This window comes from Lagopus leucura, unplaced genomic scaffold, assembly GCF_019238085.1.
Source record: "Lagopus leucura isolate 7727_CA_CO unplaced genomic scaffold, USGS_WTPT01 Super-Scaffold_100004, whole genome shotgun sequence".
NCBI lineage: Eukaryota > Metazoa > Chordata > Aves > Galliformes > Phasianidae > Lagopus > Lagopus leucura.
The window spans coordinates 45,959,661-45,982,841 of NW_024962264.1; the positions used below are offsets into that span (position 1 = coordinate 45,959,661).

The 23,181-nt window shown below is 41.4% G+C and overlaps 1 protein-coding gene across 4 annotated transcripts in view; it reads left to right on the forward strand.

Moving 5' to 3' along the window:
- The window catches only part of TEC (tec protein tyrosine kinase), a 57,437-nt gene that overhangs the window by 14,948 nt on the left and 19,308 nt on the right, over positions 1 to 23,181 (forward strand). For 2 of the 4 annotated variants that reach the window (XM_042871666.1, XM_042871669.1), the window contains exons 1-3: positions 375 to 459; positions 5,337 to 5,498; positions 16,370 to 16,552. In XM_042871666.1, the coding sequence (XP_042727600.1) occupies positions 16,415 to 16,552 (138 nt within the window). In that variant the 5' untranslated portion in view covers positions 375 to 459; positions 5,337 to 5,498; positions 16,370 to 16,414. Of the gene's footprint in view, positions 1 to 374; positions 460 to 5,336; positions 5,499 to 16,225; positions 16,281 to 16,369; positions 16,553 to 23,181 lie in introns of those variants that run through there. The other 2 variants (XM_042871667.1, XM_042871668.1) reach the window with 2 other exon arrangements.

The following is a 23,181-nucleotide window of genomic DNA, read 5'->3' on the forward strand; positions in this document are numbered from 1 at the left end:
ACTCAGCAAGAAGTTATTGCAGCCGTGGCTGGTGCCCAAAGCTTTGGGGTGGCTACGTGCAACCACAACATCCGGCCTGGGCGCTCTGCCACGGGCATCATGCAGGACACACTGTGGAGCGGGTACCAACAGGACCAAAGCACACCGTCAGTTTTCAAGACGCGCGCCGAAAACCGGGATGGGACCTGGCAGCCTCTCTTAACCATTCACCACCTCCTCCTCGCTTGGTTTGTTTCCCCACGAAGCGCGCACACCACCGAGACGCCTCCGCGCTCCCCGCACCTGCGGCAGCGCCTAGCGCCTCTGCGCCTCCCCGCCGCCCTCACTACACTCCGCCCCGCCCCGCCCCGCCCCGCCCCGCCCCCCTCTGCCACCGCCCGCCGAAGCGGAGCCGTGCCTCCCGCCTTACCCCTACTACCGCCTCACGGCCCCTTCCGCGGCGGCGTTCGGGAGCCGCAGGTAAGGCACAGGCGGGGAGCGCGGTGATAAAATACAGCAAGAGAAAGCTCCAACTTTTGCTGAGTTGCTAGTGGGTGCGGGGAGGGATTTGAGCGCAGGTGGCCGCTGCCCGGCAGCTCGGAAGCTGCTGGCCGATGCCGTGCGGCAGCTGCAGCTCAGTGCACGGCTTCGAGCGAGCAGCGGGAGTGGCGGCGAGAAATGAAGCGCTGAGCGGTAAACGCTTGGAACCACCGGAGGTCGACCGGACAGTTCGCGTGATAGAAAGTGCGGTAGTGCGGTGTTCCCATCTACAGCCGAGTGTTGCTCGGTGTTTCCTTGTTTACGTGACGGAGTTTCTCGATGTAGCCGTGTAACTGCTCTGCCTCAGTAAGGCTCCGCGTCTCGGGCCGGGATCAGCTCAGTGGGGGGTTTCAATGTAAGTACGGCTCCATGTGCCTTCTGTGCCCTGCGCGGCCGTCCCTCTCGTGGGAGCGCTCCTACAACTGTTGCCCAGCTGCTGCATGGGGCAGCTAACGCGGTGGCTGCTGTGCGAGATCCTGCTGTGTTCCTATAAGCTGGAATCGGTCATTAGTGACACACTGAGCTTTTTGGCTGGATTGGGCTACAGACTTTGCTGATCTGAAGTGCCCAGTATTATTTCATCAAGAGTGCATCTCTTACAGAGATTAAAATAAATAAATAAATAATCAGTGGTAGCAGAAGTGCCCATGTAAATGTGTCTTGGGAGTACTACTTGACTGCTTGTTTTCAGTTCAGACTACATGCTGCTACAGGTGCTCAGTCTGACTTTGGTAGAGCGTGGCTCTGGGTGAGGCATCACTTCTTAATTCCTCTCCTAACTCTCCAGTGACTGAAGGATTAATTGTTACATATGGTTGGTATAGAAGTATTTCATAGAATCATTAAGGCTGGAAAGAACCACTAAGATCACCAGGTCTGTCATCTCATCCCCACCATGCCTACTAACCACGTCTGTGTGTGCCACATTGACGTGTTTCTTGAACACCTCCTGGGATGGTGACTCCACCACCTCCCTGGGCAGCCCGTTCCAATGCCTCACCGCTCTTTCTGAGAATGTTTCTAACATCCAACCTGAACCTCCCCCCGTGCAACTTAAGACCATTACCTCTCATTCTCTCACTGTTACCTGGGAGAAGAAGCTGACCCCCACTTCACCTCAACCTCCTTTCATGTCTTTGTAGAGAGCAAAAAGGTCTCTCCTGTGCCTCTTCTCTACACTAAACAATCCTGAATTGAGATTATGAATTGAGATCAGACATGTTTAGGCTGTTTTGGGGTGGCAGAGTGCAGAGCCCATACAGGCAGACTCCCAGTTACCTGTACCCTCTGCTCCATTCCCACTCTGGTCTCTTCATGGCCTTCATGCTATCTCCCTCAAGTCCTTCCCTGTGGTCCAAAAGGTCTCTTGGGACACTGGAAGGCACTTGTTTGTTTTCTAGGGTGAAGGCAGTGTCCATGCAGGGTGCAATGGAAGGCTGGGAAGGGACTGGTATATGGGGTAGGGGTGGTGGGGAGCTGGTGTGCTGTCTCTTGCTATGTGGGGTCGTGGTGGTGTTCAGTGTCCACTGGCCTGCTATAAGATCTCAGATGGTCACGATCTGTAGGGGGCTAGAGCAGGAAAGCCCATTTGTTGTCACTCTCCTCTGACAGTCTTCATACATCTCAGGTTTATTTATTGTATTTATTTCTAACCAACTTTTTTTTTTTTTTAAACATCAAAGCTCGAGGTGAAATACACCCATCTCTACTTCTATTGCTAAATAAAAGGGTGTTTTACATGCCCTGCTAAATTTCAGAAAGAATCCCGTGGGTGAACCAAAAAGATCTCTGAGTTTGCCTGCTGAAACCACTGAAAACAGAATCAGTGTGGTTATATTGGCCACCTGGGTACTCCCTCTTCTTTTTCCTCTCTCTTTTTTTTTTTTTAATGTGATCATCTCACAGGTGTGAGAATCAAATCCAAACATGTGGCATTTAGAGATGGCAGACACTGCCAGTTGAGCTGGCTTTTAACCCAAGTTCTCATTTGCCAGAGCTGATTTTATTATCAATTCAAAACTTAGAGGAGCACCTTTCTTTTCTTTTTTCCTTTTAGATATTATTTTCAAGTTTGATCTTCTAAAGGCATAGATTGTGAAGCAGCTAGAATTATGTCCTGAGTTATGCTGCATTTCAGCTCCCAGCTGTGTGCTTAGCCCTGTGAATCAACTCTGTGCTGTATCCAATAGCCTGGCTGGCTGCCTGCAATGGCTGCAAATGGAGAAAAATGAAATACAGCTGACATTGTTTTACTGGCTTTATTTCATTTTATCTTGCCCTGAAACAACATTGTATTCAGGAGTGCCGTGATGGTGCAGTATCCTGTAATTAAGATTACAATAGCTGGGAAGTGGTTAATTTCACAGAACTGGTTGGAAGCACCAGGAAAAGTCTCCCCCTGCGCCAGCCATAGATGTAACCTGCCGTAGATTAGTTCCTTCTGTATTGTGTTAGCTAGTAAACTGAGTACACAAGATAAGGCAAAGAATGGTGTGCTTCTTACACAAATGTTTATATCTCAGATATGCAAAATATTTTCTGTTTATCAGATAATGGAATTCTGTGCTTCCTACTGTCAACGCAGATGTCATGGAAAATGCCTTTAGCCTTTGTTAACCATTGACCTCTAAGATGTTTTGCTACTTCTGTATGTTTTGACTTTTTTCAGTACCCGGTTATGTTTTCACTGCTGCAGTTGGAATTGTGCTTTAAAAAAGAGACAAGCTTGTGAGTGCCAAAAAGTGAGTTATTGTGGTCTATAGTGGGCCTCCTGCAGCAATAGGATACAAATGAGAAGCAGTACTTGGGTGAAGAGGGCTATAGTTTGGCATGGAGAAGAAGGCTTGGGGTGTCTTCTTTCTTTTTTTTTTTTTCCTTCCTATATTTCAAAAAGCATGCATGCTTCTGAAGGACATCTAACATACAGCAAAGAAGGCAGTGTGTAGATGAGGGCGGCACGTGTCTGGGTGGACACATGTGCCCTTTCTATCACAAATGGTAGAAGAGGAACTGGGGTGCAGAGCTTTGTAATGGAGCACTGCCCTGTGGCTATGATGGCTCTGGTAGCTCTCAGTCATCCCCTGCCTCAGCGCTGTGATTCAGAGTCAGGATGCAGAAATGAGAAAAATACCACGAGGCAGAACTTGGAAAAATAAATAGTCTTCTTCTAGAAATCTGTGGTGAAGGGCCTTGTCATAAGGGATGCTCTGAGAGGGGTAGATGGTAGGATTTCACAATTTCTCGTGTGTGGAGGCATGATAGGTCACTGCCTTGCAAGCACCATAAAGGGCATGCAGTGTTCAAACGGGAGTGCAAAACTTGGAGGACTAATGGAAACCTGCTGGGGAAAAAAAATAAACCCCAATGTGCTGGGAATGCACAGAGCATGGGCCAAGTGTTTTCTTGGTGGTCCTGCTTTCCCTTATTCACTTTTCTCCTACAGGCAAGTGTATGAATGGGTGCTGCTCTGCTATGTGTGAGGTACAACTGCATGGTACTCAAGTAGGTCACAGCAGGGTTTCCTGTCAGGAGGTTTTGCTCAACCCTGTGCCTTTTATGAGCTGTGATCTGATGAAATCATAAGAACACCTTAGATGTAGGCCTTGTTTGCACTTGAATAGGACAGAAAAAGATGGTGCAGTCTTCATCCTTTTGCAGCATGATGTGAGCAGGGCACTGGCAGCCAGCATGGCCCCTTGAATTACAGCGCAAAATAAGTCATTTTTCTCTGGTGAAGCAACCACATAATTCAGTATTAGATAGAAATGGTAACTGCCCCTTGCTTGTGGCTGAATGCAGTACTTGCAGCTCTCTCCCTGCGCAGAGATCTTCTGTCATCTTCTCTGCACTAGTCTAAAGTGTGAGATGACAACAGCACTTAAAATTCCTGATGTAGAGGCAGCTAAACTCCACCACACCACACACACACTTTCACTTCCTCTCCCCAGCGAAAGAAGGAGAGAAAATGCATGGAATAGAGGTCAGGGGTTGAGAGAAGGGCAAGGAGATGACTCCCAATTGCTACCATGGGCAGACCCAACTCAGTGTAGAGAGATGAACAGATGATGGCTGCTCCAAATGCAATGACTCCTATTTTATTTTCTTAGCCCATGACGCCAGAGGGAGATGGTGGTGGTATGGCAGCAGAGGTTGAACTTTTCCACAGGTCTCTTAAAACTTGTAGTCTTAAATACACCTTGGGATCTTTTGAAAGCAAAATGACTATCCAGACTCTATCCAGTAAAGATGATTAAAGGAACATTTTCAAGCGTGGCAGAATGTAGCACTCAGTGTTAAAACTGATCGGTTTACAAACTTCCACTGCAACTTCTCTTCAATTTGCTTATGCATAATGTGTCAGAGGGTAGTGTTCAGTTACGTGGTCACATGCTGCGGCTCATTTAAAAACAAAATAATGGGCAAGTGGCATGATTCCTCAACTTCCTTCAGTTATTTCTCTAGATCTCTCAAACTGAAACCAACCCTGGAAGTCAGTGAGAAGCAGGCAATCCCTGTGAAAACTTAAGATCTAGCTGTAAAATGACTATCTTATCCTACTTTTACAGTCTCTTGCATTTATCCCATGTAATCTGGACATCAGTGAGTCTGGGTGGTGGAAGTGTTGCTTCTAGTGTTGCCTATTCCATGGTATTTTTATGCCCTACCATTAGTGATCAGAGTGGATTAAATGGCATATGATGTTATCACACATTAATGATGGTATCATACAGTATCTCAAAGAGAGTTTAAGTCGAATACAGCTGCTTTAGATCTTAAATGTCTTGTGATGCCTGATGAGTGCTCTTGTCCCTCTTTAGCTCACAACAGCTGAAACATCCTGACATCCAAGAATTTTCATCAAGGGGAGTGGGGTAATGAGCCTCTATGCTAGAGATGCTGACTGCCTCACAGGATTGAGAGCCTGAAAGAAAAGGAATGCACAAGATGACAGCACTACCTCCAGTTGTGTTGATTTTCAGGTATGGTGAGAAATTATTTCCTTGAGATAATGCTTAAAATTTAACAGTGGTGAGACTACAGTACTTTAGTATTCCTTGCTTCTTGGGCTGTGTTGTATGTGAAGGAATTCTTCAAGGTTGCATCCTGAGTTTTCAGGCCTGTACTTAGAGACTTTATTAGTAAAAGGCTGAAATGCAAGTGGAAGTTTCTCTGTTTTAAAAAATCTACAAATAAGGTCAGGATAGAACTCTGTTGGATCTGCCTCCAGAACTTCAGGAAAATAGGTCTCACTCTTCCAATTATCCATTCAGAAAGTACCCAGCAGTGTGGTTTCTATGTAGAGAGACTATTGTTATTTGCATGTTTTGTTTTGTTTTGTTTTTTTTTTAATTTTCAATCCTTATTGTGTCATAGATTGTTCAAGTACAGAGCAAAGCAGAAACTGAAAGGCTTTGCTAAATTTTGAAAGAAAATGAAAGCTGCTGTAAGTAAATGCAGTCCTTCAAGTCATTTGCCACCTAAGCACGCACAAAGCATGACACTGTATAATTCTCTCTGGTAGCATGACTGTTAAGATTTTGAGTGCAAATCAAATGGAAATTCGAGCACAATATGACGGATTGTTAATGAAATGAGACATGAGGGTGTGGTGTGATGGTGAGGGAGTTTTGAGTTGAGTTTCATCTGAGCTTTGCTATATGAAGTTTTTCTTGTAACCCATCCGATGGATCAGGGTCAGAAAGGAATCAGAAGGATTCAGGAAGATAAGAATCAGAAGATAAGAATGTAGACCTTTCCAACACCTCTGTTTTGGTAAGCACAGCAAATGTCACACGGTTTGGGAAGCTGTGAATTGCCAGATGTGGGAAAAGCAGTACAACATCTCAGCTGAAGTGAAAATGATCATTGATTTGCAATCCCATCTCCTCCATTTGCTTGATGATGTATCCTGATGAAAACAATGCATGGGAAACTCAACACACAGGAACTTGCAGGCTTGCAGTATTTCCTGCCCCCTGCTTGTTGGCTTGTATTTTTCTTGTGCACAGAAGATGATTTTGATGAATAACTCTAGATATATCAGCACTGCCTGTATGAGAGAAGGTTTGGGGCAAGTCAGCTATTAAATAGGTGTAAAAAAAAACCTAACAGTTGCCAAGTTGCATCACTGTACTGCCTCAAGAAGAAAATCAAGAATTTCAGGGGAGAAGTAGGCTTTTGTTGAGGTCAATTCATCATCTAGTTAATTTCACAATTTTGTTTTCTGCTGAAATTCCCATTACCCATGAACTATTTCTTACCATTTTAGCTTCCTCACCCCATCGTAGGTTCTTGTTTCTGTCTCTAAAACCAATTACTAATACAAGTGTGTATTTTTCATATTAGTTGCCTTATTAACAAATGTGTTGAAAGATAGTGTAGTTTCTGGTATATTTTGTTGGAAATAAACAGTTGTCATAATGAGAAATGTATGTTATGTAAATTTCTATAATTAATAACTAACATCTTGTCACATAGCATGTGGTTACCTTGATTATGTACTTTTTCATGTTTTGTTTTGTTAAAATGCTGGTGTGTGAACACTGGAACCAGTCCTGGTGCATATAGGGCCTGCCACAGCTGCACTTAGTCTCTGACAGTCTTTGATTCATTTTTCATAAGCAAACTGTGCAGTGAATGCATTAGTTTCAGCATTGGCATCTCACTGTGAAGGTGCTCTTCATAGACCATCTGCCAAAAGCATCTAAAGGGTAATTAAAAATAGGATGTGATTTTATTAAACTGCTTTTATTTTTAGAGGGAGAATGGTCATTTTGTGCCGCAGTAGAGCTGCTAACAGCTACTGTTACTGAGAGGACATGAACTTGGCTCGTATTTAACCTACGTGTATTACTTAGGAGGGTGGATATCTGATAAAAGATTTTAAAATGATCATGATTTTTAGCAATATGGAGAGTAGTTTGCGTTCTTCCACAACCCAGAGAAAAGGAACACCACACCCCTGGAGCTGGTTCAAGGCTTCCTCATCTTGTTCTGGGAAAATTTGCTTTAAAATGAAAGACGAACAATACAGCAGCCATCATTCCTCTCTAACTCAGCTCCTACCCAGAGGTAGCACTCTTTTCTGCTAGCTGCATGCTCAAGATTTCCCCCAAATTCCTGGTGAACCAAGTACACATTCACAGTTTTTCCTGACCTCAAAACTTCCTTGTAACTCTTCCCAACCATACACTCACTTCCATGGTCATATGTCCTTTGCTGGGAGGTAACCAGTTCAGTGCAGATGGGTCTGGATTAAATTTCCCATAAACTGTCCCTTTGCAACGAGGCTCACACATGTTTGTGTGGCTGTCACTCTGTAGGTGCTGAAGCGCTCCGCCGGCTGTTTTGTTGCAGGTGCTAACAGTTATCATCCATTTTGGGAAGTGATATAGTTTCCATATAACTGCATGGGGGAAAGAAAGTATATTGAGGAGCACTGCAGAAGTCATAAATGTCGTTTGGATTCTGATGAGACACTTTCATCACAGATGGAGGAAAATGTGATGTTTGAAACGATAGAAATAATCTTAGTAGATGCACATACAGGCCTGCTGTCAATTTGGGAAGTAGTAGTTTTCCCAGTAGTGTGGAAGAAGAAAGTTCTTTTACATTTCTTATGAATAAAACAAGTACTAAAAGAGGCTGGCAGGTTGCTAGGTGAATAGGTTGCTCCCTTAGCAATAAAACAGCAAGTAGGAGTTGGTGTTCATTTTGACTTCAGTCAGATCATTATACCTGGGTCTGGTGTGACTGCAAGCTTTAGTGACTTAAAGCTGGCCTTTGAAGGTGGAAGCAGATACAGGTTATCAAATCCAATTACATGGGATGTACCTATGGACTGCTTCTATGTACTGTTCTTGAGATATGAAGATATGTTTTTAATTCATAAACCCTTTGTCAAATGTACAGTCAATACAGTTCATGACATAGTTTGACAACTATATATCAACTGAGAAATGAGTAACTCAGGATGCTCATGCTTGAACTCATCTGTGTCTTTTCAGCAGAGTGCAAGTCAGAGAAGCTAGTGACAAGCTGGCTGGGATCAGAAGCAAGTGTAGCATAATTCACACCTGAGAGAACAATTCCAGAGTAGAGCAAATGACTGGTAGCATTGGTACTGCTTTTCCTGCAGCCAGCATCCCAGCCAGGGTTTCTGTTGCTTCAGCTATGCTACACAGACATACCAGTGACACTTTGCCATGATCCATGATGGCTCTTTGATGCAGAGGACAGCTGCTTAGAAGTATTCCATGTTTGCTGGCAAAGCCTGTGCAAGGTAGAACTCCTTCAGCTGCTGACTGAGTTTCCATGATGGTTTAAAATGACGCAGATAATGATCCAGAAAAATGGGAGATGTTTTTTTGTGTGTTGAAATACTGTAGTCTGATATTGTTCCTAGCTATGGAATTAATAGTTTAAGGGCCAGAGGAGGGATGGTACCAGATGATTAATGTGTGTCTCATTTATGCTTTTCTCTGCTGTAAAAGGTGTTTCAGTTCAGTGGTGCAAAACAAGACTGTAATTGTGTTGAACTTAATGCAAACTTGTATTGGTGTCAGTCACATGGTATGTACACTGGGTAAGCAGAAAGAATTTACTTTGTAGTCGGAGAAAGGGTAGTTTAGTTCATCTTACTGTATTGGTGTAGTGGAAATGCTAACTCAGGGCCTGAAACAGTGATTGAGCACCTGGTAGGAAGGCAGGGCCAACTCAGAGCTCAGGTGCATACAATATACCTGAGTGACCAGAAGAGGTGCAGCTAGGATCCACTCCTTCCCAGACCTCATTTAAGGGTTGGCAGTGGAAGCAAGGGTGTTTTGCTGGAGATCCCTGCCTAATGGAAGCCTCCTGAGGGTAAGCAGGTTCTTTATGCTGTGTCCATGGCTGCTGTGTTGAGCATATTCTCACTTGCTACAGCCTAGGACTTTTGCTATCATTACAGTGCTTTCCATCTTATGGTAGCATTACAGTTGGAAAGAAAAGTTACTTTAGAAATATTAGACATTCATTGTAGAGAAAACAAGGCACCATTTGTATGAATTATTGTATTTTAGTTAGAACATGTCAAATGAGTGTCTTGACCACTAAGCTAAATTGAGCTATTTGTGCTATAATATGCCAACTGTTCACCTGAGATTATGTGATGTTAGGAAAACCAAATTCAAATTATGAGGGAGTTGAATTAATATTTCTCCTTTAGTGAAACTAAAAAGGTCAGAACTGCCTGAGGCACTGTTGATGTCAGTCTTGTTTGTTTGTTTTTCCCAGTTTTGTGTACAGTTGCAATTCACCTGCTACTTAATGGTGAGCTTTAGACTCTGTGAACAGAAGAATTAAGTTAAACTTCTGAGCAGAACGTTTAGTTTTTAATCCCTCTTAATCTCCAGCTTCCTGTAAAAGGAAGAAAAGCTTTTCCACCAGCATCACCCATTTCCATTGCCAATCTCACCTCTGCCTGTGTTTTAATAAGTGGGTGTTGCTGTTCCTCCTCCCTCCTTATCAGAAGGGGTGTTTAGGGGGAGGGCTGAGGCAGTGGTTCTACTTTGCCAAATGTCTGCTCAGCTCTGTGGAGCCATTGAGAACACTGTAGGGGACACAGCTATGTACAAGTGAAATAAATGCTCTGCTCTCTATCAGCTTCATCTCTGCTAAGCCAATGCCATGCAGATTTGGGGGTAGTTCTTCCACTTTCTTCTTTAACTTGCTCTGCAGATGTTTGCCAGAATGAAGAGGACTGTTTCTTTTACATAAAAACATACGAGCTATACTATACATAAAAACATACAAGCAAGGCCAGGATACCACCTACCTCCTATCAGTTCCAACCCTGACTTGACCCTTGACCCTTTTGTTCATGTGTTCCCACTTCCAGTTACATTTGCACAAGGAAGCTGGACTCCTGTTCTTTACCAGATTTTCAGGCTGCACCCATGAAGAGGCAAATCCTTGTAGTCTCTGCCTCACCTGGCCAGCTGCAGTCCAGCTGATCTCAACAGCATCCTGAAGCCCCACGATACAATCAAATTCACGAGTCAATTGTAGAATAGTTAAAAATGTGCTAATTTTCTCACATGTGCTTCCTCTGACTGTTGCAGGAGGTCTGGTCAGAAGGCCCAACTGGATATTACTTTGTCTTGTTAAAGTTTGATCTGACTGTGTGCTAAGGCAAATGCACAAACTATAGCCAAGCCTGAGTTAGTTAACCTTGCTGACAGGATATTTTAGTTTGTGTCAGACTGCACATGGTTTCTGGTAAGCCCAAAACCACAGCCTCTCAGTAGAGGCCAGTTCTGCCTACAGAAGACTCAAGATTGAGTTTCTTCTGCAGGAGGCACTGTGCCATTGTGATGTGTTGCCTAGAAGCTTGCCATTGTCTACGGCAAAAATGACATGGTAATTTTGGATGCTGGATTAGAATTTATAATAGTAGCTAGTGTGAAAAGCAACAGTATTTATGGAAGTGATAGCAGCCATAAACTGCTAGATATGCTAACTGCTAGAATGAACAGGGGTGATACAAAGCTACATTATGTTTGTGGTTACAGAATTATTTTCTCAAGCCTAAAAAATCAGACTGACAGATATTTGAGATTCTCTTACTGCTAAAGATTTACTTTGTGTATGTTTTAAATTTTCCATGAATATAATGATTTTAACCATCTTCTGTCTATGTATATACGTATAAAGACCCTTTTGTCCAATTACAAAAGCCATCACATTTTCATGTCTTACTACTATTACTTTGAGATGAAAAGAGGGTGGATGAAAGTAGAGGTTAAACTTTATATTGCTGGTGGTGAAAAGCAGCAAAAACTTTTCACAAACATTGAGAGTGGCGAAGAGGCAGGCTTACAGATGTTGTAGGCTTTCAGATGTTGCAGCCTTACCATCATCACTTGGCATGCAATAAAAAAGGTGGGGGATTAGGTTCATATTCAAAGAGATTTGAAACTCTAACTCTTGGGCAGTGGGTTTTGCTTTTCCTCAATTCAGAAACGAAGCTGATTTTTACCAGTCTTTAATGAAATTGTAAGACGTCCTTATAAAACCCTTTGGCTAATAAACAGGGTAAGTTTCTGTTTGGGAATGGAATATAATGTAAGAGCGAATCTCTTGTTTCATAGCCAGTGCTGTTTCTTGAGGCCATGACACACTCAAAGGTTTTTATCTTTGAAAAGGACAGGTGGCTGAGAGTGCTTGAGGTCTGTAGGATGAGAAAGCTGCTTGGATTTTGCTACTTTAGCAAATGTTTCATGATCTTTTTTTTTCCTCCTTTTTTTCCTCCATCCCAAACAAAATTTCAGCTTTATTTTCTTCCAGTTAAGAACTTTACAAATGCTGAAGTCTTTTTGATCTGAATAAACTGCGGGCAAAAAATTTACAGGTAATGTAGGGCGCTCGTGCAGAAAAAATAGGAAAAACTACAGCTAGTTACCTACAGAGGAATAAGTGAAAATTCATCAGTCCAACCTTCATGTGGTATCTGGTAGTGCTGCTAATTCGAAATCAGTAGATAATCAAAATAATTTTTAAAAAAGAAAACATTTTCTACATGGATAATAAAGTAGTTTTGTTTCATAAAGCACCACCTCCTTCTAAATACTTTGTAAGGGAATTGGTGAAGGTATTTATAAATCTGTGAAAGGATAACATAGTCATTGTAGTGTGCTCCTTACAGGGGGCATGATCAAAGGGTTTGGAGATATGTATACATTGTTCTCCTGAACCTAAAAGGAAATAATTCCTTTTTCCCATACTTTTCAGTGCTCTTTGGATTTGCCCTCTCTTTTGTGCTGGTTGATAGCCAGCAGTGAACTGGTGCTCCAGTTTGGTGTGCTGAAGCTTCTCTCTTCATTGCCAGCACACCCTACCCAGGAGGGACCAGCACTTTTTCAGTGTTTGCTTACCAACCCAGCTACCTAAGTTATAATGCTAAAAGAAAACAAACATTTTTAGTTTGTAAAATGTTGTAACCCTGTTTCTAAGGAATTTTGGAAGACCTGTGCAGGTTAAAATGAAATTCTCCCAGTGCATACGTGAGTAGCTTGCAGTTGAAAAAAGGGTATTTTGCAACATTGTGTGCTTAACTTAGAGACTGTCAAGTCAAAGGGTTGTTGCTGAGTTACCCCTTAGCCTGTTTATTTCTTTACCCGAATGTGGTGCATGAAAATAGGCATTTTCTTTCCACACGGCCTGATTACATTTAGAACTAGCCCACTGGTACTTCGACTGACTTTCAAGTAAAGATTAGGGTTTTACAGACATTTAGGTATAATTTTCAAATTTGTTTGAAAACTGCTGCCCAAAATTACATTTCTGTCAGTTAAAAAATAGTTTGCACATGTTAGAGCCACGTGGCTTCTCAGTCTTGCCTTAAGAGGGAAAAAAAACCCAACCAACCAACCAGTTTCTCCTCTTCTCCTCCCTTCCCTCCCCCCCCCCCCAAAAAAAAGCTCATAAAAAACAACACAGTTGATGAAGAGTTGCAGATTTGCATCAAAATTCCGAAGTACCATCTGTGTACTTAAAATTGACATCTTTATATTTTCTAAACTGAATTGGTGAATATCACAGTGTTCTAATTAATGTGCTGGAGCAGGTGATATGTTTTTGATGTTAAATACACAGGCCTGAAATTGCTGCCAATTTGAACTGATGCACCCAAAATGTGAAAAAAGCATATGTGCAGGATATATAAAACCTAAGCCAGAAAGCTGAGGGTGTCCATTTGTCAGAGAGGTTATCTGTCATGACTGGCAGTCCATCCAGTTAGCATTGAGACTTTGCATGGGAAAACCCGAATTATCAGGTAAATCACTAAGGAGGGAGGAAACTCAGAAAACAGAGCTCTGACTTGGCTTGATTTTTTTAGATGCAGACAAATGTTTTCTTGGTGTTTGTTTTATGACTGTTGTACTAAGTGTGTTTATAGAATGCCTTTGCTCCTCTGAACAAGTCTGACTCTGATAAAAGGATTTGTGCTGTGAAAAGCAGGAGTTAATTAACACCTCTGGGCTGGAGGAGCTCTAGCCAGATTGTGATGCACTTCTTCCTTTCTAAATGGAGCTTCTGTTGGGACTTGCATCCATTTATGTGCCCACTGATGGACTTGCAATGGTAAATTGTTTCAATAAACGAATACAGGCCAAGAGAGAAACTCCCAAGGGAGTGGGAACAAGTAGTTCCCAACTACAGGAGCAATGTTGCAACTGCTCTGTTTACCTAATCGCTTGATGCTTGTTTTCCTAGAGAAACAAGGGAGAGGTGGCGTGCATAAGCAACTCTAGCTACAAGGAAAAGCCAGGCTTTGTGGATTTTGACTATTATTATTTAACGGATTTATCTTAGAAGCTTTTAAAATTTGTTCTGAGAAAAGTATACGCTGACTTCACGGCCTTACATCTGAATGCATCAAAATGTGAAGATTGATCAGTGCAAACTGATGCCTGAAGCTGGGAATGCATTTCTTTTTTATTTTTCCCTAAAAATTTTCGAACATCTGTAATTCTTTGTTATTTCTGTCATGATCTGTAGTACTTGCAAACTAGATTGTATTTGTTATCATGTAACTCAAGTTGGCAGGGAGATGGGCAAGCCCTAGGCAGGAAGTATTATGAAAATTTTAGATGGGTGGCAGCATGAAACTCCCACAGCTGTTTGGAACAAGATAAGAATGTGTCATACGATAGCTTCATGGACTTGGGAATAGTTTAGAAACAATTGAATGTTTGGGAATAAAAGCGTGGAAAAATCATTCTGAAACTGCTGAAGAAAAGAAATGATGTAGATGTTTCACAAGAGGTAAGAGTGATTGTTACAGCTTCTTCTCTGAGAAGTTTGTAGAAGTTGTAGGTGAGAGTTCTGTTATCCTGTGCCTCACTTATGGAAACAGAAATGTGGCTAGAAACACTGATGTGAAAAAGCAGGTCTTGTGACCAGGTGCAGATTCAAAGGCTGATTTTCTGATCTGGGAAACTGGTTCTAATCTGTGGAGATCTCTGCAGCAGCAATAACTCAATGTAGATAAATACCTGTAGCAACAGGTGCAAGCAAAGTGCAGACGTTGACCAATTATATTTTATTTTTTTAACCTGATACTCTTTCAAAAGAATTTTTTTGTTTGTTTCTTGTGTAATGTGAATATCACTGAAGAGGGCTGACTGGGAGATAAAATATTTTAATGTTATCAATACTGAGATCTGAAATCAGAATTAGTATCAAATTATTCTTGTATCTGTGCTAGACTTCTGATATCACAATTTCTAAGACAGTTTTTTGTTGTAAGTGCCAACAGAGAGTTTGTACTATGGAGAACACACTAGTTGTTTTGGGAGAGAAAGCTTATGATGAACCCTTGTAGTCTGGTGTGTGTTAAGGTGGTCTGAAAGCTAATACTAACCTTTAATTCTTTGAACAGTGTTTGCATTTTCAGTAATATCCTTCTTAATTACCTTTAAGATTGTGAATTTATATTCAGAAGGATAATAAACAGAATGTGGCAGCTTGGATAATTAAATAGTGCACTCAAGATGATTACTAATTCAAAAATTCATCTTCCTTTCAATAATGCAGTGTGACAGATGACCAGTGAGTTTATGTGCATAGATGTATCAGAGGAAGAGGGAAAACAAAAAGATTGTTCGTCGTAATTATTTTGTCCAATTTGGTTACCTTTACTTAAGCATCCTATCCTGTAAAGTGTAAACTAGAGACTAATCCTTCAACATTTGCAAGATATATGCCTTAAAAAAAAAAAAAAAGGTACTTTTTAATGCAGTGAACAAGAAAATAAATCCAGATGTGTGAAATGGTCAGAGTGTGGAATGTAATAAATTAATCAGCTAAGACAGTGAGTGAAACGTGGTAACACAGACTGAAAGGCAAAGGGCATCACTGCGTGTATTGTCAAAACAAATAATGAAAGGTTTGGGAACAAAGCAAAAGGAGAGGTACTGAAGTGATTGTGTTTACATCTAACTTTATTTAAACACTTCTTCTGTAGAATAATACTGCGAGGTGACCTGCAGCTTTTCAAGCTTTTCTGTATGATACTGTGAAATGTACTGTGTAACTGAGATCTTGATAGTCAGCCTGAAATCTTTGGAAGTAGAAGGTGGAAGGCATGTATTCAGCATTTGCTGAGACTTAGGCTTCTTTAATCCTTTGCTTCCAAACTGACATCTTCTAAACCACTGTTTGTGAAAGAAAACTTTCATTGATGTAATAGACAACAATTTTCAAAATGTCTTTTACTGCTGCATGTTCAATTTTTTCAGAGCAAACTTATTTTTGCAGAAGGCATTAAGGCCCACATGTATATGTGTGGGCATTAATGATTAAAATCTGGTTGCCCGAAAATATCTCATGGGCACCCGGCTCACCCAGAGTCTCCCAGTAGAATGGGAAGGATAGCACTGAGTTCCTGAGCTTCAAGAGTCTTGTTTCATAGGGAATTTTTCAGAAAATTTTTCTCTTAAAATGCTTGAAGTCTGGTTGGTACTATGGTGAGGAGGAATAGTCAGATGTGGTCACATTATTCTCTCTGGGATAGGATCATGGAATATCCTGAGCTGGAAGGGCCCATAAGGATAATCAAGTCCAACCCACCTAGAGCAAGATAGGCTGCAATGTACTTTATTTCAGCCCAGCCAGATACAGCTTTTGGCAACACCTGAACTTTCTTGTGTAATCATTAACTTCTGTGAACTTCCGTGTGGTTCAGATGGACTCCAGCTGTCTGTATTTTCAGTTAATTTGTAAGTAGAAGTTCTTTTCACTACAGAAATCTCCAGAGCTGTGATCCTTCAAAGACAGAGTAATGACTTTGTTTCTCTCATCTTCACAGGAACTGATATTCAATGGCTAGAAACAGAGGGGACAAGTGGCTGAAATGAATATGACTGCTATTCTACAAGAGATCTTGATTAAAAGGTCACAACAGAAGAAGAGGACTTCTCCTTTAAACTACAAAGAGAGGCTTTTTGTACTTACAAATTCTATGTTAACATATTATGAAGGTCGAGCAGAGGTAGGAGATACAGATTTATATGACAGGCTGCCTTTGTTTGTTCTTTTGCTTTTTTCTTTTTCCCTGTAGGGTATCATACAGTCAGGGAATGGATAAGGTGGATGGCAGTGAACATAAACCACTGATTCCATTTCTCTTATTTATAATTTATGTTTCCTGAAGTGCAGATTATGTATCTGGTAGTGTAAACTAATTTCTAATTGGGGCAGTAGTGCATGGCCAGGATGCCAATAACAAAGTAAAAGATGGTTGCTAAGAGCTGTTTTCTTTCTTATCTTTAATTGTTTTATTTCTGGATCTTTCTGATGGAAGGGTCTTGGCATAATTTTACTGCTGGCATTTGTCACTCACTGTTAATAATTATTTCCCAAGTGGTTACAGCATCATTTTTTCTGAATATGGCATGTTGGATATTGTGCTAGAAAGGCTTCTGTAAGAAATTTACATTTTCCCTACTAATGGGACATTCTTTAGTTTTTCAGTTGATTCTCACACAGGATTTTCTGTACGGTATGTTCTCACTGAAGAGTTTGTTGTAACTTTGCTATTGCCCTTCTTTGGCTTCTATCCATGTGTAAACTTCTTTTACATGAGTTTTGGAAGATATTTCAAATAGACTTCCTTACACTGCTATGGAAAAAGCCTTGATTGTTTTTCTGCTCCAAATTGGGCTGGCCAGCCCCAACTTGTATGTGGCAGTGAGACTGTGAACTTCCTTCCACATCTGTAAAGTAACTGGCTTCCAAATTCTAACAGTAGCATGAACATGTGGTAGGCACTACAGACCAAGTTCACTAGGGATGGGCTCAATTAGGATGGATCCTGCAGCCTAGCGATTGAAGTGAAGCTGGAAGCAATTTCTTTCGCAGCACTAACAACCCATCTCTATGTAAATTTAATGTAAATTCAGTTACGTGACAAGTCAGCAGTGTATACTAGGCAAATCTTCAGACCAGCTTTTTTCAGAGGAGATCTGGATTCAGTTTCATCAGGATCATCTGTCTCTGAAGTATCCCATCACGCAGTTAGTGCTGAGGGGTCACATTTTCCATGTAACAGAGCCTGCCTTCCAGATTTGTCATGGTGAAGACAGCAATTAAAATGGCTGCAATATCTAGAAGAGCTTTTGCTACACACAGGGTAGCTGTACAGTAAATAAAATGTAATGGAGATGTCTCTGCACCTCTTCTGTTAGATGCCTTACCTCTGGTGAAGAAGTCTGTTATAGTGTGGTTCTCTGCTAGAGCCAGGGCTCACCACAGAATTGAGCTTTCTTACTGGAGGATTACAGCAGACTCTTGTAGCTGCCTGTTACATCTCACCCAAGCATAACACAGAAAGTGGTTTTTGTTGGTCCTTTACTCTGCCATTTTTCTGCACGTAGCTTGTATGCGGTCAAGGATTAAAAACAAGAAACAGATTTCTGTATTTGTTGTGTATTTTTCACTGACTGCTGCAGTAAAATATGCATTTACTTTAGAATACAACCAATCTTCCTTTCCCTTTCCTTCAAAGAAACAGTAGGAGAAAGCTAAGGAAGCCCTCTGGAACATGTCTTGCATGCTTTTTTTTTTTTGTGTGTGTATGAGCCTACATTCAGTCCAGGCAGAACTGTTACAAACAGGTTTTTCAGGTCTAGTTGTTATCTTTCAAGAAGTCACCACTTCCAGCTTTATACCACCTTCACCCTGCAGGTTGATACCCTGCAGCCTCCAAGGTGGATCTGTCTGAGAAGAGGCTTAAACTGCAGGTTTGCTTGCAGTGAGATGGAGTAGGACATCGTGTCCTCAGCTGTGGGGACAGTAGCTTCTTGAAATGTTCCAGTTTGAGGTCGGGACTGTTGGTATGAAACTACATACTACACCTACACAGCCCAGCTGTGGAAAGAGACAAATCAATTTCCTCCCTGTCCTCACCTTGCAGCACCCTCACCCTACTTGAGTTGGCCCTGGCATTTCTTGGGCTCTGCGATGCTCTGAAGGCATTTTTCATCAGCAGAAGGATGCTTGGTGTGTGTTTGTTTTTGCCAGGTGAGCGTTATGCTAGGTTAGGAAGCTCCATTAGCTCCATGTAGGATCTGATGTGCCAGAGACAATGTCAGGTGGTGGAGGAGAACAGAATGCTCCAGCTGTTGGCATCAACGAGTTGTCAGACTGGCTTAGCCACAGCATACAGCTTTACAACCCATGCCTCCAATCCGTTTTCATCTTCAATGTGCCTCCCACATTAGGTTCTTTTAAACATTAATCAGCGTTCTGTTTTATAGAGTGTGTCTGAAAATAATGAGCTCTGATCATAGAGGAGCATGCAGTATTTCATGTCAGCAGTACTTGGGCTGTTTGAGAACTTACTGCGTGACTAAGATCTCTGTCATGCAGCAGTAGTTATTCCTTTGTGTCACTGAGCAACTGAAATGGAAAAAGGTTGAGGGTTTTATTCATCTATTTTAAGCCAATGTTGGTAGTTGTAAATCTGTATTAACAGTAAGACAGCTGTGTATTTTGGCTGAAGCAGTTTATGTGAAATGAAAAAAGTAATTGGAAATGAAAGTCGTGGTTCCTCTGAATAGTTGGATGTTTATTGCTGAAATGAAACGTGACTTACTGTTTGAACATAAAGATATGGCAGATAAAGGGTACGTACAGACTAGTCTCTTTTCAGGGCTGACAGTGGACTTACCTTACCAATCTGACCTGTTGGTCCTTTACAGAAATTCAGACTGTTAAGATAAGTAAGGAAACCAAGGCCAAGAGAACTTCACAGCATCATTTTGGTCACATTGCTGCAGTGGGAGCAGTCAGTCCAGGGTGCTGAGCTCTGCTCCTCCAGGCAAGGATGTGATTCCCAGCATGGTCACTGATAACTTTTTCAGTTTTGACTTCTACTGGGTACCTGGCAGAGAGAGTTCAGGAAGTTCAGGGTTTAGGTTCGTGTAAATAATCGTATCACTTATATTATTATTAACATTTTTTCTTAATTTATTTTATTAAGATTCAATGTTGTTAACCAGATAAGTCAGTACTCAAAGTGTGGGCAACCTGGGATTGTAAATGGAGAAACAGAAGAGGAGACTTGATATATCTGGTGGCAGAAGTGGAACATTTATGACAACAAAAAGCAGTCAACCACAGAAAAACGTTGTTCATGTAAATACTTCTGGGAGATCTCATTGACACCCCCCCTTTCCCAACCCCCCCATTCTCTGCATCCAGTGGTAGGAGTTCACTTGCTCTTTGACAACAAACTGCACAATGTATAAGTACTGTTCTCTATTTTTCTTTGTTATTTATTTTCTTTGTTATGTATTGCAAAGTGCTGTATGTCTACTTGGAGCATTAAGTGATTATCTCACAAGCATGACTGCTAGCAACAGGGTAATTGTTTTAGAACTAGTTCATAACCTGTTTAAAACTTAGCTTTTCATGCACTTTAAAGCAACCCAGGCACTCTGTCATTTTTGCATGGTGGTGCAATGTAGCTATATTGAATTTGGAACTGCACTACAGTCTTTAGAGGGAGAAATGGAGCTTCTTTGTCTAGATGTACTGTTGGAACATGAGTCATAGAAGCAGCATATGGGTTATCAAATCAATAGAGCATAGCTACAGAATCAGTGAAGAATATTTGCTTTAAGGCCGTTTAAAAAGATGGACGTTGAAAAGCTTGAGAATAAATATACATGAGGAACAGATTTGCCTGAAATGTCACAGAGATGAATTTTTAATATGTTGCCAGAAGACAGAAGTATTGTTTTCAAGCTAGAGGTGGTTTCTGGTTTTGGCTTTTAGGCCAAAATGGTGAAGTGAAAATGTTGGGGAAACACCATTACTACAGTATAAAATTGTGCTAACAGTAATGGCAAGGATAGAAAAGGCAGCATTAATCTTGTCTGTTTCATGAAGTCTGCAAGGGTTAATCGGCAGCCCTTGGGGAGAGCATTTTCTGCCCTTTTCTCTTAGCATTGCAAAAGTGGCTAATGAGGTCTGAATGAGATTGATTTCATTCGTGGTGAAGTCAAAAATTAATCACAGTAAGAAATAACTGAAATGGCCTCTAAGTAGAGAGTACTGATCATGACGTATAAAAATAAGGAGATGTACTGCTGAGTATTATAAAACTGTTTACCCTACAGTCAGTAAGATTTAAGATATGTACAGTGTTCTCATGTATGCATTGTAGACTTACCAAACCAGTTTTATAAATAGATTTTTTCAGACAGTGGTAGTGACATCTGTTAAGAAGTGCATGGCTCTGAGTACAGTTGAACATTTTCTGTCAAATGTGGCCTCCTTCTTGTATATTCAACTTCAAATGCACTGGTTCTTCTTTTTGGAAATGTTGTGCATTTGTTCTCCCCACTGGCTGTCTGGAAAATCAAGACTTGGTTCTTATCTAGAAGCCTACCTTATCATAAAAATAGGAAATACTGCTGTAAGTATCAGCTGCATGGTTTTAATTGAAAAGAATACTCACTTTACAGCTCCACTGGTGGACAGTGCAAGGACAGGCCAGGTACTCCTTCATGGAGTGATCATTAGCTGCTGTCAGAACAGCATCTTTTTTTCCTCTTGGGCTAGCCAACAGGGCAAACCACACAGAAAGAGCAATTCAAGCTGCTCTAACCCTCAGAATGGTCCACAAGTCCAACAGCTTATGCTATTTCTACTTGTGTGGCAATAAGCTGTACTACTGTGAATTCTTTCTCAGCACATGGTCAGAAGATGCATCTGAGCTGTATGATGTTATGGCAGTCAAGTCAGCTTATTTCTGTGTTACAGGACAGCTGTGATAGCAGGTGGTGTGTACTTTGCACAAGTTTTAACCAGGTTGTGCTGGTGAAGCAGCTCGCTTGAACTAAAAGCGCTACTGCACCTGAGATTTGCACTATAGATAGCATTTTGGTTGAAGGAAAATCTTTGAGGTGAGGACAAGATGATAACGTAGGTGTTGAACAACTTCTTGCCACTAGTGCAGTTGAAAGAATCTGGCTTGTGCAAGCGAGCTGTCCTGCCAGCTTGCTGTTTTGAAAAATTTCCTGTTGATGTTGCTCATGGGTGCAGTGCTTCCACAGAGCTGACACAGATCCAGCTGTAGCTTCATCAGGTAACAATGTGCTGATTGCTAGTCTCTTTGTACCTGTGGGAGCTGTGGAGTGCTTCCATTTGCTGTGGTGTTTTTTCCCCTCTCAGCCTCCTTTGCAGTGATAGTCTTTAGCTTGGCAGTGTGCTGGTCTGTGTGGTTTATTTGCTCCCTCCCACACACGAGCTCTCGTTAACCTCTCAGGCCCACACTGACTTGCACTGACCTTCAGTGAAGCTTATGAGCATGAGCTTAGGCATGCAGAATTGCTTTAAACCTTAACATATTCAATGTTCACTCACTTTTGGTGTTTGGGATTGCAGTTTGCAGTAATAGGATGTTCAAATCAACGTTTGCATTTTCAAAAGAGGTAGACCAAATTCTGACAGGATGCTCTCTTCTTCTCTGGCACTAGTGGTATTTGCCATCAGGATCAGTCCAGGGTGAAAACAGTCTTGCATAAATAGCACAACTATTGCAATGAACAAAACCAACCAGCATTTAAGTGACAAATGCAGAGGGAAGAAACTTAAATGTTCTTGAGAATTCCTAATTTTGAAAGTCTCCTCTAGGGAAAAATGGTTCTTCTGAATGAGTTTTACTTGGTTCTTGTAATTTGAATAGAGAAGAGACAGAAGCTACTGACATGACTGTGGTGATATTTTAAGGAAGGAAAAAATAACCCACCCTAATGCTGTAGGTTTCAGGATAAAATTATGTGGCTGTATTTCAATGCTACTTTTGTGCAAAAGCTTCCTTTGGAACATAACCACAACATCGAGTTACAAAAGCCTATACTAATTACTTTCCTTTCAGTTTTTAAATAGAGATTAATGTGTATCCATTCTACTGTTGCTTATTCATTTTTGCAAAATCTGTGTTTAAATACAAAGAATGTGAATAGTCACTCTTTCTAATTTATTTGTATAATGCCTCTGTAGCAACTACAACCATTGCTTTTACATCTTAGCGCTGTTTGTTAGATAGTTGATTTTAACTTATTTTTGTGCTTAATTAGACAGAAATCAAGGCAGCACATTAGCATGTGACTTAGCAAGCGTGTAGGTGACTGATCAATGGATATTCGTGAGGTTATAATTTGACAAGCAGGCTTACAGGTAGGTATTGCCATATCAGCAAAGGTGTGTTGCTCCTGTGGATCCCCATGCTTTGGTAGAATAGCATGTTTGTGAGATAGCCACTTCTGATCAGCCACCAGCTTTATTTTAGGAAATGAGGTAGGGCAAGAAGCAGGAACTAATTGTTCAAAATACAGCTGCATATAAATCTGGACAGCATTTTGAGCTATAGAGGTGAGCAGAAAAGAAGTCTGTGTTCTGGAACAGAGGCCCAGAAACCCCATGTGACGAGCAGCAAGGAAGCAGCAGGAAAGTACCTAAGAAGGAAAATGTCACAGAGAGGGTCTGGATAGCCTGATGACTTCAACTCTCCTCCCTTCTTGGCTCAAGTTGCCCAGGTTTAGAGTTCAGACTGCTGTAGGTCTGCTGAAGGATGGCTGAAGGAAAGGTATCACTCTCCAGCAGGACAGA